We start from the raw sequence: 17347 nt of genomic DNA on the forward strand, positions 1-17347 counted from the left end.
CAGTTTAGGCAAACTCATCTCTTTCAATAATACAGTGACTAACAAACCTTACTCATAAACTCCCTTTAATGTTTTAACATTTTATAATGACAACACAACAACAAACTTTAATGTATTGTTTTGGTATTTCATGTAATAGACCAACACAAAATAGTGGAGAATTTTGTTGTGTAACAAAAATAATGCATGGCTTTCAAAATCTGTTAAAGATAAAAATCTGAAATATTCATATCAGTCTTCTTTAATCTGATAACCTTAAATAAGATCTGGTACAACCAAAACCATCAGAAATCCCTTAATTCACATAAAAATCCACATGTGCATAATTTAATCCCAGTATAAATATAGTTGTTCTATAAGGCCTGATGTGCTTGTTAGAAAACTTTGAAAACAAACATCCTGAAGAACAACAAAGAGCAATAAACCAGATGGGTCCAGCAAAAATGAGATTAAAACTTTTTGGCTAACAAACTAAATTCTATGTTTGGAGGTGTACTCTGAACACACACTCTTTATTAATGAAGCATGGTGATGGCTGTACCATGCTGTGGGGATGAAGGGGAACGTTTTAGATCAAAGCATATCCATGTGTTAGAAAGGCCAGGTCAAAGTGACTTATAGGGGCTGAATACAAATGCAGGTCTTACTTCGACATTTTTAATTACGGTATAAAAAAACTGAAAACCTTGTATCTTGTCTCTTACCCCCACCAAAAAGTTTAAAGTTTAAAACATGTTATTACCTTTACAAGGCACCGTACACCGTATATGCACTGACGTTTCATTCTCAGTATTTTTTACCTTAATTTTTTCTTTTTCTTTTTTTGTCTAAAACAGAAAGCACTGCTAAGCTCAATTTGGCTGTAATGTTTATTAAATGGAAATTTGTCAATAATGTTATCAGCCATCACACTTAAATGTGAAATGCTTTCATTATAGCATGACGGCATCCACAACAAGTCTTTAAAATCATAATTAGTGAGCCAGGATAGGGCTCCATTTATGATCCTCTATTATATAAATGTGTTCTTAAAATATATTTGTGAAAAAAAATCAAAAATTCCTAGAATTTCTGCTTTATTTCACTGTGGAAAATTCACATATTCTTCCTTGACATGGGTCATGTATCATTCAGAAGCTCTATATATGCACATACATGCATAAAAAGGTGAACATTGAGTAAAAAGTAACACACAGTCTCGTTGTTTACCACCTGGAGTGAAAGCCGTAGAAACACATCGAACATGGTGTTACTTTGGCAACATGGCTGAGAGCTTTTTAGTTTTCCCCTTCTGCTTTTATCTTCCTGTTTTTATATGGCTCTCTCCTTCTTGCTTTTTGCCTGTGAGTCTCTACATCCCTCATCCTTTCCCTGCTCTGTCTCTCTGTGTGGCTGAGCGTAGGTACATTCCTTCTCCATTAGCTGTTTTGGTTGCTGCACCAGGGGACACCGCAGGGAGGTCTGAAGGAAAGAGTAAGAAAGAGGGAGGACAGAAAATACAAGGTATGGTGTGATGAAGCATGTTTTCCTTGTACCTGTGCTGGTAAAGAACATGCTCAAAAAATTACAGGGTGCAGGGAGATTGTGAGGCAAATAACAGCCAAAAAAAGGAGAACAAGCAGCAAAATAATAGATCTGTGAATTGCCAGCGCCGTTGCAGTTTTTTTAAAGTGGGATTGTTTTGTGTCTTTGTATGCTTTTATGCATGCATGTATGGAGGTACTATTTTAAGAAAACATGGGGCTGCTGCCTCATGGTGGAAAACCTTCAATAACAGCAGCCTTTTAAGACCCACTTGAAGAATGAACCCACCTCTGAGAGTTTTCATTTAGCCATCACTCTTCTGCCTTGTTTCGACTTCCCATCTCATTTATTTCTCACTAAAGTTTTTTTTATTTGCAGCTTATATTTAGTTAAAATTGAGACTGCAGGCTTTAAAATAGAACTGTTAAACAAGGTCCTTGTACCCTTGAATCACAAACAGCAATGAATTTTACTAGGAGTTTTTGTAACAGAACAACACAAACACAATAATGTAAAACCTGCAGTGTACATAATTGTAAAGTGGATAGAAAAAGATACATGATTTTTCCAAATTTCTTACAAACAAACCCATGATAAATGTGGTGTGCATTCAATCTTCCTAAGTCAATACCTTGGAGAACTACCTTTTGCTGCCATTATCGGTGCACGTTTTTGAGGTATGTTTTCACCAGCAGTTTTTGTCCATTCTTCTGTTCAAATAGAACGTAACCACTTTGGATGGGGAGCATCTTTGAAGGTGTATTAAGGGTGATGTGCAGTGTTCGTTTTCTGCCACACATCAAATTTTACATATAGGTCATAAAGTTCAGTTTTAGTCTCATTTCAGCCGAGCACCTTTCACCCTAACCCATTTTGCTGCATCCCCCATGTGTCTTTCGACACTTGCTTTCTTCTTGACACTCTTCCATTAAAGTCACATTTCTGGAGTGCAAAGATTCACAACCTGAGCTGGGGATCGAATGAACAGTCTCTGTTCATTTGTGTCTGCTGTGTTCCTTGGTCTTCATGATGTTGTTTTTTCCCTAATGTTCTCTAACAAACATCAATATAAACAGCTGGGTTAAGGTTGGGATTAAATGATACACGGGTAAAATCTATATAATGAGGTGACATCTGAAGGAAAATTGTTGCATTTGAATGCATTTAAGTGTGGCAGAGAAAGGAATTAAATACAAAAACACACCATACTAAAATGTTTATTTCTAGAAAATGTTTGAAAATAAAGGATCATTTTTCTTTCACTTTTTAATTATGTACAACTTTGGGTTGGTCTGCCACATAAAATCCCAATAAAACAGATTGAAGTTTTTGGTTGTAATGTTATAAAATGTGAATAATTTCACTTTTGCAAGTCATTCCAACATAAAAGGAAAACCAAGCGATTCCAGCCACAGAATGCGGTGGCATTGTGTTTCAGCTGTGAGACCATTTGGTTGTTGCATCACACTCATATAAAAATCAGTTTGTATTACCTCCCAACCTGTACATAATCAGTCGCATTCAGCCGGACAAAAACACATATCCCTGTGGTATCCGACAACTCAGCGAGTCCTTTCCAGAAACCGGCAGTTTATTTTGATGCCCTGTTCTTTCTGGGCCTGTATCTGTAAAGAAAAAGCTGTGGCATTTGCGGTGTTATGTAACACACTGTGTCTGTGGCCTGCTGCCTCCGCTCATATCGATGCACTGATGTGATATATGATCTTAAGTCAGCACAATGTTCTGTATTTTGCAAATTGACCAGATTCACCCTGCTGTTTGCGTGTGTGACTTTCTTTCCGTCCAATCTGCTCCACGCTGCCTTGGCACAGCTTCTCTCTAAAAAAGTTTATGTGTATATCTGTAAGTGAGTGTAACACTGAGCCCCTTCTGGAGAATCATTGTGTGGCGGGGCTGAGATACACTGTGGCAAAGCAGTTGTGTCTAACGGAATCCATCAGTCAGTCTAACAGCCCTGGTTGGCTTTCAAGATATAGCTCAAAGCAGATATTTACATACACTGTGTACAACGACACAATTTTTTCCCCACTGTCGTAATCAGATTAAACTATACTGTTTTGGGTCAGTCAGGACTACATTTTTTTATTTCCTAAATATCAGAATATTAAAAGACAGAATGTTTCTAGATTTTTTTTTTAGGTTCTTAGAAGTCGGAGCTTAACATACACCAAGATTATTATGCCTTTGGACTCTTTGTGAAAGCCCAGATGATGATGTCATAGCTTTGGAAACAGGTTTCAGAACATTTAAATTAATAGGAGGCACACCTGTGGATGTGTTTTAAGAAAACACCTCAAACACATTGCTTCCTTGTGAGATGTCATGGAAAAATCCAAAGATATCAGGAAGAGAATTGTGGACCTTCAAAAGTTGGTACAACTCTCAGATGCCTGAAGGTTCCACGTTCATCTGTTAAAACATGTATAAGCAAGTATAAACACCATGAAAATGTCCAGACATCATACTGTCGATGAAGAAGATTGGTTCTGATTCCCAAAGGTGTGTGTTTGAATGTGTTTTGGTGCAAACTGCTCGAATCAACTCCAGGACAAAAGCAGAAGACAAGAGAGTATAATTATCCCCGGTGAATCGAGTGCTTTATGAACATGGGCTGAATGGACACTCGGCGACAAAGAAGCCATTACTCCAAAAGCTACATAAAAAACTAGATTACAGTTTGTAAATGCACTCAGACAATTAATTTTGGAATGTCCTATAGTCTGATAAAACAGAAATTTAAGTGTTTTGCCTTTAATGATCATTGTTACATTTGGTGAAAAAATGGGGATGCTTGTTAGCCTGAGAACAACATTGCAGCTATGAAGTACATGGATGGTTGTATCATGTTTTGGTGGTGTTTTACAGCAGGACAGAGTGGGACACTGCACGAAATTGAGGGCATTATGAGGAAAAACATTACATAGACATTTTAAAGCAACTTCTTAAGACATCATCCAGTAAGTTAGACCTTGGGCACAAATGTACTTCTAAGTTGACAATGACCCTAGTTATGCTGTCAAATTAGTTAGAAAGTGGCTTAAGGACAATAAAATCATTGTTTTGGAGTGGCCATCACAAAGATTTGTGGGCAGAATGGAAGTTGCATGAGCAAGGCGGCCTCCAAACCTAACTCAGATAGACCGGATTTTACAGAAAGAATGTGCAAAAATTGCAGCAAACAATTGTGAATAGCTTTTGGAAGGACAGCAAAATTATTTAACTGAAGTCATACAGTTTGTTAGGAAATTCTACCACATATTACAGAAAATGTTTGTACATTTTTGAATTCAAACAACATTAACAAATTCTCTAAAATATTCCGTGTCATTATTATGGCATTGACCAGATAGAGATACCCTTGGTTAACCTAACAGACCTAAAACAGGAAATATTTAGTTTGATTTGATGTCAGACAGTGAGAAAAAAAGTTTTTTTTAAAGCATATGTTAATATCTGCTTTTAGTTGTATTCTTGAGGGGTGGATTTTGTCAGCAAATGTATATTTATGGGCTTAGAAAGTCATCTTCTTTTAGTAAATGATCTAATTGAGACTGCAAGAAATATTAAAACAACAAACCTCGTCTCTGTTGCCAGCCGGGTAATATTTTCTCGCTGTTTCCCTGGTGCGCAGTTTCAATCTCACCCAGTCAATGACTAAGGGAGATATGAGCACACCAGGGCCACGAAGAGAAAAGGCTAGAAAAAAACCAAAACAAACTGTGGCAGTAAACAGCCCGTTCACCAACCACGCTCATTCGGAGCATGTCTGCAGAGAGAAAAGGGACAGACCCAGAGATAAGGATGAGACGAACTAGAACGCGTTTGAGGGGTATTCCTCCTACTGTCTCCTCTGCCTTTCTATTCTATCTGCAATCCCTGTTTCCCCCACAAGCCACTGTGTGTTTGAGTGGGTGAAACACTGCCACACTCCCATGGCCTCCCGCGAGACTCTACTTCAAACAGACTGGAGAAGCACTGCCAAGGGTTCAACTTGTCAGAAAGGTGTGTGTATGTAGTCCGTGTGTGAGCATTGCGTCTGTTCGCACAGACGCAATGTATCTATATCTATATCTGTGTATTCTCCTGCTTTCGTCCTCTCCTCTGGTGTCTCCTCATGTAAGTCATTGAATTACATGTGCTTACATTTAAGAAGAATGCCATCAAAGAGAGGCTGGTCAATTAAAATAGCCACACACAGAATCACACATTCACAGACAGGCGTAATAAAACAAATCCATGATGTCTACAGTATGATGCGTGAAGACCTCCCTGCTGCGAGAGACATATTAAAACCAAGATTAGACCACAACAATTATGAAAAGCTCCAGATCCAGAACTTATACCCCCTCTGGATATTATGTGTGTGTGCATTGCACATGTGCGGGATTGCCTGCACCTCCTCGTGCGGGCTCTAAATGGGGAGCATGGGCTCCTACCCACATTGTTCTGATGTCTCATGTTTTATTTAACACTTGGCAAATGTTGATGAGCAAAGAGCAGTGGGGACCTTGAAGCAGTTTGCCGCACTAAATAAAAACCACTTTGAACAGCAAGATGGCAACAACTCAAGCCTCATTATGTTTGAATACATGGCGTTATGTTTAGTAACAGTGATTTGTGCAGTTCGCAATGTTAAGAGCATTGACAAAAAAAAGAGCAAAGGCAGATCCGGCGACACAAACACGCACAACGTGTGAGGATGATACGCTCCTATTACTGGATTAGAAAATTTGATATTTTGTGCTTCACCTGGGAAGTAAGAGCTATTATCCTCCTCTGCCCCATCCCCTTTGCTGTTCCTCCACTCATACAGTGACTCATAAGTGGAAGAAAAACTGCGCCATGTTAATAAATGATTAAATGTCTTCATCCTCAGATGCATAGCTGGCTGCATGAAATGATAAGAACACTTAGATCATCTTGAGCTAGGTTGTTTGCTCATTTTGGATCATCACAGAGTTATATTTGCTTTTTGAATGAATTATTGAAGGTCTGAAGTATAAACATTCAACAATGATGGCTTTCAAACTGAATTTCAAATGCCAATGTTTGATTTTTGTTTTATTTTCCTACTTGTATTTCTTGAATGTAAATCTAAAAAAATACTGGATCTTTTCAGCCTGGCTATAAACTTCACTTCAATGCAGGCATCCATCCATCCATCCATCCATCCATCCATCCATCCATGCATCCATCCATCCATCCATCCATCCATCCATCCATCCATCCATCCATCCATCCATCCATCCATCCATCCTCTCTCTGCAGCTCCATCTCTTCCACAAGAAGAAGAGGCAATTCTACCTGCTGGATAATCCTGCATTACACCCCTAATCCCCTCCACATGTTCACACACAGGAACATGGACACAAACACACACACTTGCTTAAACATGCACGAAGACAAAACAATCATTGCTGCTATAGGAGGACTCACATCTGGATGTACACCCTGTTTTCATTGAGCTATGTTAAATATGTTAAATAATACTACATACAGCAGGTCTTTTTAGCTTCTAATTATATTTGTTTGTAATGAAGATGCACTGTTACTGATCTCTGCTCTAAAGCTCACAGATGGGTAAGGGAGGGTTTTAACCACTGGAAATTCTAAAAAAGGCCTAACTGGAAAAAAAAAAACAAAGCAAAGATTTTCAAAAACCTTTTCTGAGGCGTGCATGCATGTGTGCAGCTGGTACGCAGAGAGCAGAAGGTGTGAGGAATGAGTGCGGCAGACAATAACAGCAGTGTGAGCAATAAAGACAGAGCATTGGGCGAGAAATAAACAGAGTGTGTGGTGATCTCTGAGCGGTGGTTGTCATTAAGAAGTGGCTCCGGGGTCCAGCCGCTTGGCATTGATTTGTTTAAGATCCAGAGCTCAGCCATCAACAGGCTCAACATCCCAGAGTCCCTGTCAGAGCTAACAACTGTGCACAGTGCTTAGAGGTTTTTCTATCCGAACATCACAATACAAAACATTTCATTAGGAAGATCCAGAATATTTCTAACACCACACATCGAAAAGCAACACCAATGAAAGTCCACCCTAAAAAAAATCTGGCTTCCTTAACACTTGTGCATCAATGTGCCTGTGTGCAAATCCACTGAACACCCACTGAACAGAAGCCATAGCAAATCAATAGCAATCTACGGTCAGCCATGGCAAATCTAATGGAACTGTGCAAAAGCTGGCATTTGGCCCGCGCCATCCCTCTGATGCAGCAATACTGAAAAGCATGAGCGCATGCTGGGAAAGGTTTGACAACCATGAGCTGAGCCTTAAAAAGTGTGTAAATATCACACACACTTATACAGAGAGATGAATGTTCTGTATGACATTATTTGGGTGATCAAGGATGATCGATGGGATCATTTCGCTGCCCCCTCAGCCCTGCTGCATGGCCCATCTCCTCTCATCTCCCCCTTAAGCAGTGGTCATTAGTAACACACATACACACATGCATAGAGGCAGTTTCACTCTATCATCATGCCAAAGGCAAGGTCACAGCACCGTGATTCCCCAAAGCACACATTCTGTCTGGAAGAGGCACTTGGAGAAAGTGGCTGTCAATCTCAATGTTCATGCACACTAACATGAAAAGACATGTTAAAACCGTCACTATTAAGAAAAAGTGTTACTAATTGAGCTACAGCGTTCCAAGTCTTTACCAAGCCTGTAAAGTTTTCAGTCCAAAGATATAAAGAATCTAATGAGTAAATTCCCTTCTGAGCTGTAAATAGGCCTACGCTGTGACTCTGTACCTAAATGGTGTTCCTCCATTTTTAATCGACTCCTCGTGGAAGTGCGAACATTACCTCGGCTTAATCGAGGAAGAAGTGACAAAACATTTTACTTGAATGTGTCATCCAGCTCACAAAATTGATGGACTGCTAATGTATCTTTTTCGGATGAGCCGTTTTAGTGTGTTCATCAAAGTAATTCAAAAGTAATAAAACTGACTCTGGCGCGCATTACTCTGTACGGGGACAAGCTCAGGGCCCTATTGTTTGATTTAAAGTGCACATAATTGATTATGATTTTCTTAAAAATAAATGTGACAACGGAACTGCAGAGGAAAGAACATGAGTATAAGGAAAATGTATCAATCAATCTGAAAAATACCTCTTTTTGGGTTTCACTTCTCTATGGTATGTGGTGACCAGTCGTGGGCCAGTATAAGATTTTCTTGGAACCAGGTAGAAATGCCAGGTTTATAATATTTGCACAGAAATCTAGAGCAAAAATAAAGAACTTGGTCTAGTTACATTGTTCAAAACAGGTAAGCAACAATCATTCCTACTGCTTCTACAATATTGATTATTACAGTTATCATAATAATCGACCAGAGAGGAATCGGCTACTTCTTTCCTGGATTACCTCTGATCAGTGACTGGTGGGTCAAATACCAACATGTACATAGATGCACTTTTTTTCAGTTTAATAAAAAATCAGATAAATGTTAAAGGAGGTCCGCTATAATGCATACATGAAGAATATTTAGTAATTTCTTAATTTCCTGTTGGGTTCAATACTGCACCCTCTATCAGTAAACGTCCTGCATATTTTGTTCATTTATGTGTTATGTCCTTGGAAAACAATGCATTTGTACAAAATTCAAACCACACGTCAGTCCATGACCATGCCATAAAATGTCTGACCTGTGCATCTCTATTTCTTAATATTTGACCTGCTAATTAATGATCAGAGCCAATAAAGGGTAGTTTGAGATTTTAATCTCAAGGGGATTGAACATATGCTAGACATCTAGTATCTGGAAATCTTAAGCAGCTCTGGTATCACAAGTTCAGCATTGAGGAACAACGATCCAACAATGTTCAAAATACTTCATGGCTTATGTGACACAGACGGCAAATACAATTAGCACTGGTTATATGAAAAATGCACAACTGAAGCTTCAAACAACTGACCCCCAGTGCAGGAAATACAGTTACATTTTAACCAGGCATTGGCCAGTTATTGGTATCAAAATATTGGTCAGGAAAAACATGATCAGTGCATCTATAATAATATTAATAGTGTTATTTGTAACATTTATTGACTGTTTCTATATGTAATTTTCCAACATAGATTTAAATAAAATCTTGGATAATTTTGGTGCTTTTTGTGCAACAAACCTTTCTACTGTAATGCTCTTTATAGAGTAACTCAGGTTTAACAAGCAGAGAATAACTGGTTAATTAAATGTGCTGTCTGCTCTGGCAGAGCCTGCAGTTAGCTACTTAACGTGTGATGCTTGTAACTTTTTAGCTTTTGTTTTAGAATAGTGTAATATTAGAGTGATGGGTGGGGCTCCTTTATTGACCCAGTCTTCATTACAAGTACCAGAAAAGTACAGTAGCCATCTTTCAGGGAGCTGACTGGAGGTGCCCAGCAATAAGACGGCACCTCCAGTCTCTGCTGCACTGAGCTGGAGAAAAGTCTGGTCACACCTCCAATTTCTCTGGAATCTAAGTAAAAGGACTTTAAACTGTAGGAACAGTATGTTGAAAAACATCTTGAAACCATGACATTGCAAAACGTTTGGACACCTTCATGCCAGTAAAGGGCCCATGCATACCTGGAACACAGGTAAAGACAAAATTACATTACATGAGGTTCATTTTCAATAAATCTTTCCACAAAACAACTCAGTTTCTATGCTCAGGAAATAATTCAGCACTTTACCTATTTTTGCAGAAACAGCCCAGCAAACCACCTGACAGTCTCCGACAGAGTAACGACTCTTTGAAACTGCTGAATGCAAGTCTCTGACTCATGAGCTGCTGTCCTCATCCAGCCCCTTAAATTCATATCGCACCTCTGTCGCTATGTGACAGTCAGGGAAGGAGCGCTGTTGCTGGCAGGCTATGAGGAGAAGCAGTCTCATCTCGTTTTTTTAACGTTTATAATAATGGCGTTTGGAGATGAGTGTTCTGGACAATGGAGATGAAAAGATGTGCGAGCGAGAACAAAAGAGGAGGTGAGGAGTTTACGAAGCTTGAGCCGGCACTTTGGGGAGAAAGATATAAAAGATGAAGGGAGGTGCTGGCAAGAAGTAGCAGAGGCAGTGGTGGCAATGGCTGAGATCGCAGAGGGGTGGGAAACATTAGATAAGATGAGAAATGAAAACGGGGCAATGGTTAGTTGGGTTTTGAGTTTACAAACAGTGGCCTGATGAGTCAATGAGTCACAGTTGTTGCTTAAGCTCTAGGAGCGATAATGAGGCTGTGCAGATGAACAATTGCATCTCCACAACTAAAACTCCTTTCCAGCAGAAATGCAGGGATCAATTTGTCACTTCAGCTCAACTGTATTCGTGACACTTTCATCTGTCTCGTAGTTAGCTGTGGCGTGGATCGATCACTTAGAGCGGCAGTGTTGCATAGCTAACAAATGGCCCAACGCTGCATGCTACAAAGCTGCGCTGATTGAGGATATGATGGTTTTGTGCTTAAAGGAAAAATTAAAAGGTGAACAAGGCTGATGAATAACTTTAAGAAGATATTACTCTTCTGTATTAATATGTGGCACCAAACAAGTGAAAGGATTTATATTAGCAGCGATGTTAACTTTTCTTTTCTTTCTCTCCCCATTTTTTTTCTAAGATAAATTGGCTTTTTGAAATGAAAGCAGACGAACCACAGATGAGAGAGGAACACTGAGACGGTGTCAGGTCCTGATGGAGGGATTGTTAGAGGTACAGTACGAAAGAAGTGGGATGTGTTGTGGTGTAGGTGACACACATGGCGACGGCACATGCAGATGGTGCACATGGATGAGCAGCCGGGGTAGTGAAGCATAAAAACAGCCAGCTCGCCGATCAGACACACAAACACTCAAAATGCATGCTGAGAACACCAGTTAGCTTGCCAGCCCTTTACTCACCCAAATCACCACTGTGAAAATTAATACCTCCATGCAAAAAAAAACAGCCACACACTGCATAGCGATCGTGCATGCTCACTCTAGAAATCGATAAATGCATTAAATATTTAAACAGGAAAATGCATCTATAAACCGTGGGAGGAAAATCTTTTGCTTTTAAGGAATATTCACAGGATTAAAAAAACTGGCATTTTAATAGCACATTTTTTTATTTCAACACATCCCTTCCCTTTTCCATTTTACTTTTCTTCAAGACTTAGGCTATTTGCAGGCTGAGATTGAGCCAGCTGACTGCTTTTCCATCAGCAAGTCACACACGCAAACACATAAGTGCTTACCTGATGAGAAACGGGATAGATTGAACTCCACAAAACACAACCCCCACTACCCAACTACCCCGATTTTCAAACATGCACAAACAAATTGCATGCTGCAGCCGCCCACTCGCCGCTGACGCCCCTTCGAACAATAAAATGTGGCACGCTGGGTAGGACACAGGGGGCTGAAAGCAATCTTCCCACTGACCTTGAGTGGGGAGGACAAAGCGCATGGTGAAGGGAGGAAAAAAAAGCCAGTGTGAAGAAAAGGAGTGAAATACATAATCTGCCTACCCCAGTGGAAGGGAAACAAATGGTTTCACTGTGACCGAGTTCACATCACCCTCAAACATCGCCACTCTCGTACACACATTTTCTTGTTTAAGGAAGACAAAATGGAAAAAGTAAAGGTGGGGGTAAAAGTAATTTCCCTAAAGAAGGTGGGAAACAGAGAAAGAGGATGGGAAAAAGATTCAACATGTCACAATCAGGCTTTTCTTGGCCGATAAAGATTTCTGAGGTTCTTTGAGGTCCAGCCTGCCAATTCACATTTTGGCAATTTCTGATTTGTTTTTCTATGGACTATAGCCCATAAAACAACAATCTACTGCAGTTTTTTTGACAGAGATAGCAGCTTTGAGCCTAACAGAATGTGAAGCAATGGCAAGATTTTCCCAATTAATGCATCAAAGCAGAAATCACAAAATCAGATTTTTATGAAACAGTACATGCTGTTGGGTGATCATTTATAGACTGAAACAGGTAGGAATTCTTAGTTTTGATGCATGCACCTATGATGCCAAGTGTATCAGTTCTGATATGTGTGTAAATATATATAACAAATACTTTAGTTTTATTTCATGTATCAAACTTTAAAGTGAGGTTAGTCAATACAAAAAACTGGTTGTGAGTATTTCATATGCTAATCACCGATTAGAGCCCTTTAAGGGAAAAATGGCTCATTCTGATCTCTGACCGATTGACTTATGGACATCCAAAGACAATGGTTGTAGAAGGTTGAAATAAAAGCGGAGCAGAGACAGATGGATTGTGTAAAGATAGCAAAGGGGGAAAGAGACATGACTGCTAGTGACCGATGTTTCTAGATGACTGTCATTGCTCACTTTTGAGTCAGCTTCACGACTCAAGGTCCAGTACTCTGCATAATCAAGCTGTGCGTATGTGGGTCTGTGTGCACATACAAGCCAGTAGTCTTGTAACAGAGAACTTTATTACCATCTGTTCCTGCAAATGCTTATTTGTTTAGCCGTGACATGCATGTCTTCAATCGCACAGCTATTTTTACTCTTTCCCCTCTCAGAGCCTTTTCCAACTGCCTTCCCCCCGCCTTTTTCGAATCCTCTCCTCCACCGCCATGCTCCCCCCGTAGATGGAGTAGGAAAAAAAATACTCGACCATTATCTCAGCTGCTTCCTAACTGCCTCAAAATGCAATCGCGCTCTAGCCATTTTAATCAAAGCTCACGTGTGCATGTCTGACTGTGAATCTGTGTTTGTGGGGATGAGTGTTTGTGTGTGCCTCAGTACCTGTAGAGGCCATTAGGTGGAGCCGATGTCTGAGTGAGTGAAAGGGAGAGAAGTGGGATGGACAGCTGAGTGGCTTACTCTTCCTCTGCCTGTTATCACTTTTTTCTCTGGCTTGAGGTGTCAAACATTTGTGTTGTAACTGAATTGCTTGTCAAGAGCATCGGTGTTAAAGTGAGCAATGATAGAAGTTTTAGCTTTAAAAAAGGAAGAAAAAAAATTAATCATCAGAAAGCTGTGATCCTGAACATTGTACTTTTTAATGTGTACACATGCACACAAATCACATTTCTCTTTATTTTCATGTGCTGTATCTCCTTTGCCCGGAATTACGTAACTACTTCTGCATACTTTTTTAACCATTCGACTGCCAGAATTGAGCCCATTTATGGAATGGGTGCTGTAACTTTTGCTATTAATACCCTTTCTACTTTTTAAACATGTTTTCCACATCTAATGAATGGGGAATCTTCATAATTCTTTGTGCTACGTTAGAATTTACTTACCCTCACACACTTTTTGCTAGACACTCCAATCGAAGTTTCAATGGTCACAAGAGATTGGATTATTACAAATGAATCAGCGTCTCAATATCTTTTATGTTTCTTGTAAAATCATAGTTTAAGTTTCAGGAAACTTTTGACCTTAAAGTCTTAAAGTGTATCACCATTTAAAAATCTTTCTTGAACAAACTGTCTTTAATCCCACTCATTCTTCATACATTTATGCATGAAAACATAAGCATTTTGTCAAGTGTGTTCATTCACGTACGATTTTCCTAATGTGTTATTAATTATTTCCCTGCTTTTGGATGTAAACTAGCATGAACAAAAAATGAGAAATGCTAAAGACAGTATATATTACTTGTTTTATGTCACTTACTTCACTTTTGGGTAGTCTGTCTATGTGCCTCAAAGAGGATAGACGCGGCATGAAATTCCTCACAATACCATTCATAAACCGACAGACCGCACTCAGATTTGTGAACAAACACCCAGACGCACTTGCACCTGTGCTTCCACAGATCCTGTTGGCAGTTTTTTTGAGGAAAAATGGGACGGTAGCCTAGAGGAAGGGCAGGTGTCCACAGATGGAGCGCTCTTTGCCTCTTCTCCTTCTCTGTCACAGATGGACCCGATCACACCTACTTCTCTCTTGCATATCCCGTGGCTGCACAACGAGTGACTACATGTGTATGTGCCTTTGTGTGTGTTGAGCGTTGACTTTCTTCTGAAACTTCTGAATCAGCCTCGGTAAATGCATGCCATAAGTCTTTAGCCTACAGCATTGCAGATTTGGTATTTATTGTGTGAAGCATTGAGGAAAAATTGAGCTTCTATTAGTGTGATCAAGTAAAAGTACAACATGGAGTAAAGTGTCATTTTTACACACTAACGTGCCATAAAATACCTCAAAACTTGCTGTTCTCAATAATATTTCACTTCAGCATATTTAATGACAACTGAACACGTGCAAGGCGGCCTGCGGAGAGAAGCTGCCTGTCTTAGATGGCGGGGGGTCCGGCTAGCTGGTGAGACCACCCAATCTGTAAAGCAGGAAGCAAACTGCCGATCTGTCATCTGTAATCATAAGCCCACCAGTCAGTACCCTCCTAATTAGTAGCCATGGAAACCATAGCTAATTCCCTGGTCTGCCATGCCAATCACGTCGTTGTCTGTGGCGGCAATCAGAAAAGGCGCATTTATCCACCGCTGGGCCGGATCCCTGTTACAGACGTGTGTGTAAAGTGTTTGTGTGTTAGTGGGTGCCTTTGTATGCATGTGAGCTTGTCAAATCACTGTTTTTTTTTTCCTGAAACAATGTCTTTCTCTTAAAAAATGCACACCCTTCACTTGTGTGGCTTTGTAAATTCATGATGTTTGTTAAGACTGCAGGCAGACGTGTCAGAGCTGGGAGAGGGGCGTGTGCAACGTTGTGATTGTCTGTGGGAATTGTTTGATTAGCTTGTTGAGTGCTAGCAATCCCCCTCACACCCACAAAGCAATCAAACAACACATGCACACACACAGATATGTTGTAGACACACTTAACCTTTTTCTTAGGAGGTCAAGCCGCTCTGTGAAACAACACAATCATGCTAAATATGAGCCCTGCTGTTTCCAAATAAGCGGCACCCTCGCACACAGTCATCAACGCACCAGATCCTATTGAATTTTAAATGAAATCGACATCTAATCTGAAAACTTAATCAAATAATCAGCCTTGAATCAGAAAGTCAAATACGCAGAAATTACCTTGTAAATATTGAAGCACATGCACGTGATTAAACGACGTATTGACACGGAGCAGAGGAGACGTGCGGGTCCCATCCATTTTTCACATCAAGCCCGCCTGTCAGTCATTGCAATCGTCAATCGGAACGTGGTCACCAGAGACGCACAGCAACGCACTCGTACCGCTGTGCCGAGTTGAAATCAATGACCAGAAAAAAAAAAGAATAGAAAAAAGAACAGCTTGTGCTGGCATTCACAGATTCCAATCATAACTTCAAGGGCACATCAAAGCTGCGTTCTATTCAGATGTATGCCGTTTGATCACCAAACTACACACACATTCTCTCTCCTTCACACAAAACTCACACACACACACACACACACACACACACCCACACACACACACACACTCACACACACACACACACACACACACACGAGTCACCATATGCGAATGTAACCTACATTACAGCAAAGCACTCAAATGAAAAATTTATAAGTTGAGAAGGAGAAGGGATTGGTTTTAGTGAAGTTGTCACTCTCGAATGGATGGACAGGGTGTAGGAGGCACAGAGATCCGATTGTTGGGGTGATAAAGAATAGTCTGAAGGGACTCACCTGTCTCATGCGAGAGGGTTTTGGTTCTCCCCATGTTGCTGGCGTGATGCATTGCTCCGTACTTGTCGCTCATTGTCATGAACCCTCTACCCTTTTCTCCTCTCCTCCACAAAACTCCACTCCTTTTTTCCCCCGTAAGAGTCCTTTTTTCTTGATTCTCAATCTTTTTTGCTTTGTTTTCTCCCGTGTGACAGAGTGCTCTTTGTCTCTCCCTTGCTCTTATACGTCTTCGTCCTTCTTCTCCACTCTGTCTGTTTTCACTGAGGCACAATCCGCCAGTCGAATGCCAGAGGAGAGACCCACTCTCCTGCCGCACACGTGTATGCTGTTGCACTGCAGAGATGCACGCCTCGAACCAAAACACACATTGATAGGGAGAATAAAAAGGGGAGCTAAGTGCAATGCCTGCTGATCCTTTTCCAGGAGACTGCAGGTCTTTCCATCACCCTTCCCTCTCCTCCCCTAACTCCTTTTTGTCGCTTGATCTGTCACGAATCAGGGTCAGCTCAGGCACAAGGCAGTGGGCAGAGTAGAAAACACAGAGAGAGCATGTCTTTCAGCCGGTGGCTGGCAGAGCGCAAGACGAGGAGAGATGCGGCTCCATCCTCCATCTGCCCACAGCTGAGACTGAGAGCAGACTCAACACACACATACACACACGCTCTCGTTCTTTCTTCACTCCCTTACTCTCTCTCTCTCTTTCTCTCTCCTCTTCCTTCTCCCTCCCAGCAGCGTCGCACCACCGAGATGGAGAGGAAGGGATGACGGCGGGAGCCAGCGAATGAAGCAAGGAAGAGAGGAGAAATGGGGGTAGGGGGTGAGACAGCGAAAGAGGGAAAAGGAAGAAGGAGGAGGAGGTGGCAACAAGGGCGGGAATGCACAACAGAGCTTATCAGGGCCGGAGAGTGAAACAGTGACAGGAACGTGGAAATGTGACAAAGCAGAAAAGCAAAAAGCAAAAGAAAAAAAGAAGAAAAGAAGCAGATAGAAAGGAGATGATTATAGGGTGGGATGAGAGAAAAGACAACGTGGGGGGATGAGTGAGGCATGGTTAAGGTTAAAGTGAGAAAAGGCAAGGCGGCGAAGCGAAGATGCAAAAGCAGGAGGCAGGGAGAGTCAGGAGGGGCAGAGGACACTGCGGCGATGAAGCCAGTAATATGTCAGCTCTCACATGGACATCTATGCAGTACAATGTCACACAAAC

General features: G+C 40.8%; 1 protein-coding gene across 3 annotated transcripts in view; it reads right to left on the minus strand.

Annotated features, from left to right (window-relative positions):
• tenm2a (teneurin transmembrane protein 2a) overlaps positions 1-16816 on the minus strand; it is a 152301-nt gene extending 135485 nt beyond the window's left edge. For 2 of the 3 annotated variants that reach the window (XM_047353471.1, XM_047353470.1), the window contains exon 1: positions 16144-16816. In XM_047353471.1, the coding sequence (XP_047209427.1) occupies positions 16144-16222 (79 nt within the window). In that variant the 5' untranslated portion in view covers positions 16223-16816. The remainder of the gene's footprint in view (positions 1-16143) is intronic. The other variant, XM_047353473.1, reaches the window with a different exon arrangement.
• Between the last annotated feature and the right edge of the window lie 531 nt (positions 16817-17347).

Source organism: Girardinichthys multiradiatus, chromosome 23, assembly GCF_021462225.1.
Source record: "Girardinichthys multiradiatus isolate DD_20200921_A chromosome 23, DD_fGirMul_XY1, whole genome shotgun sequence".
In the NCBI taxonomy this organism is placed as follows: domain Eukaryota; kingdom Metazoa; phylum Chordata; class Actinopteri; order Cyprinodontiformes; family Goodeidae; genus Girardinichthys; species Girardinichthys multiradiatus.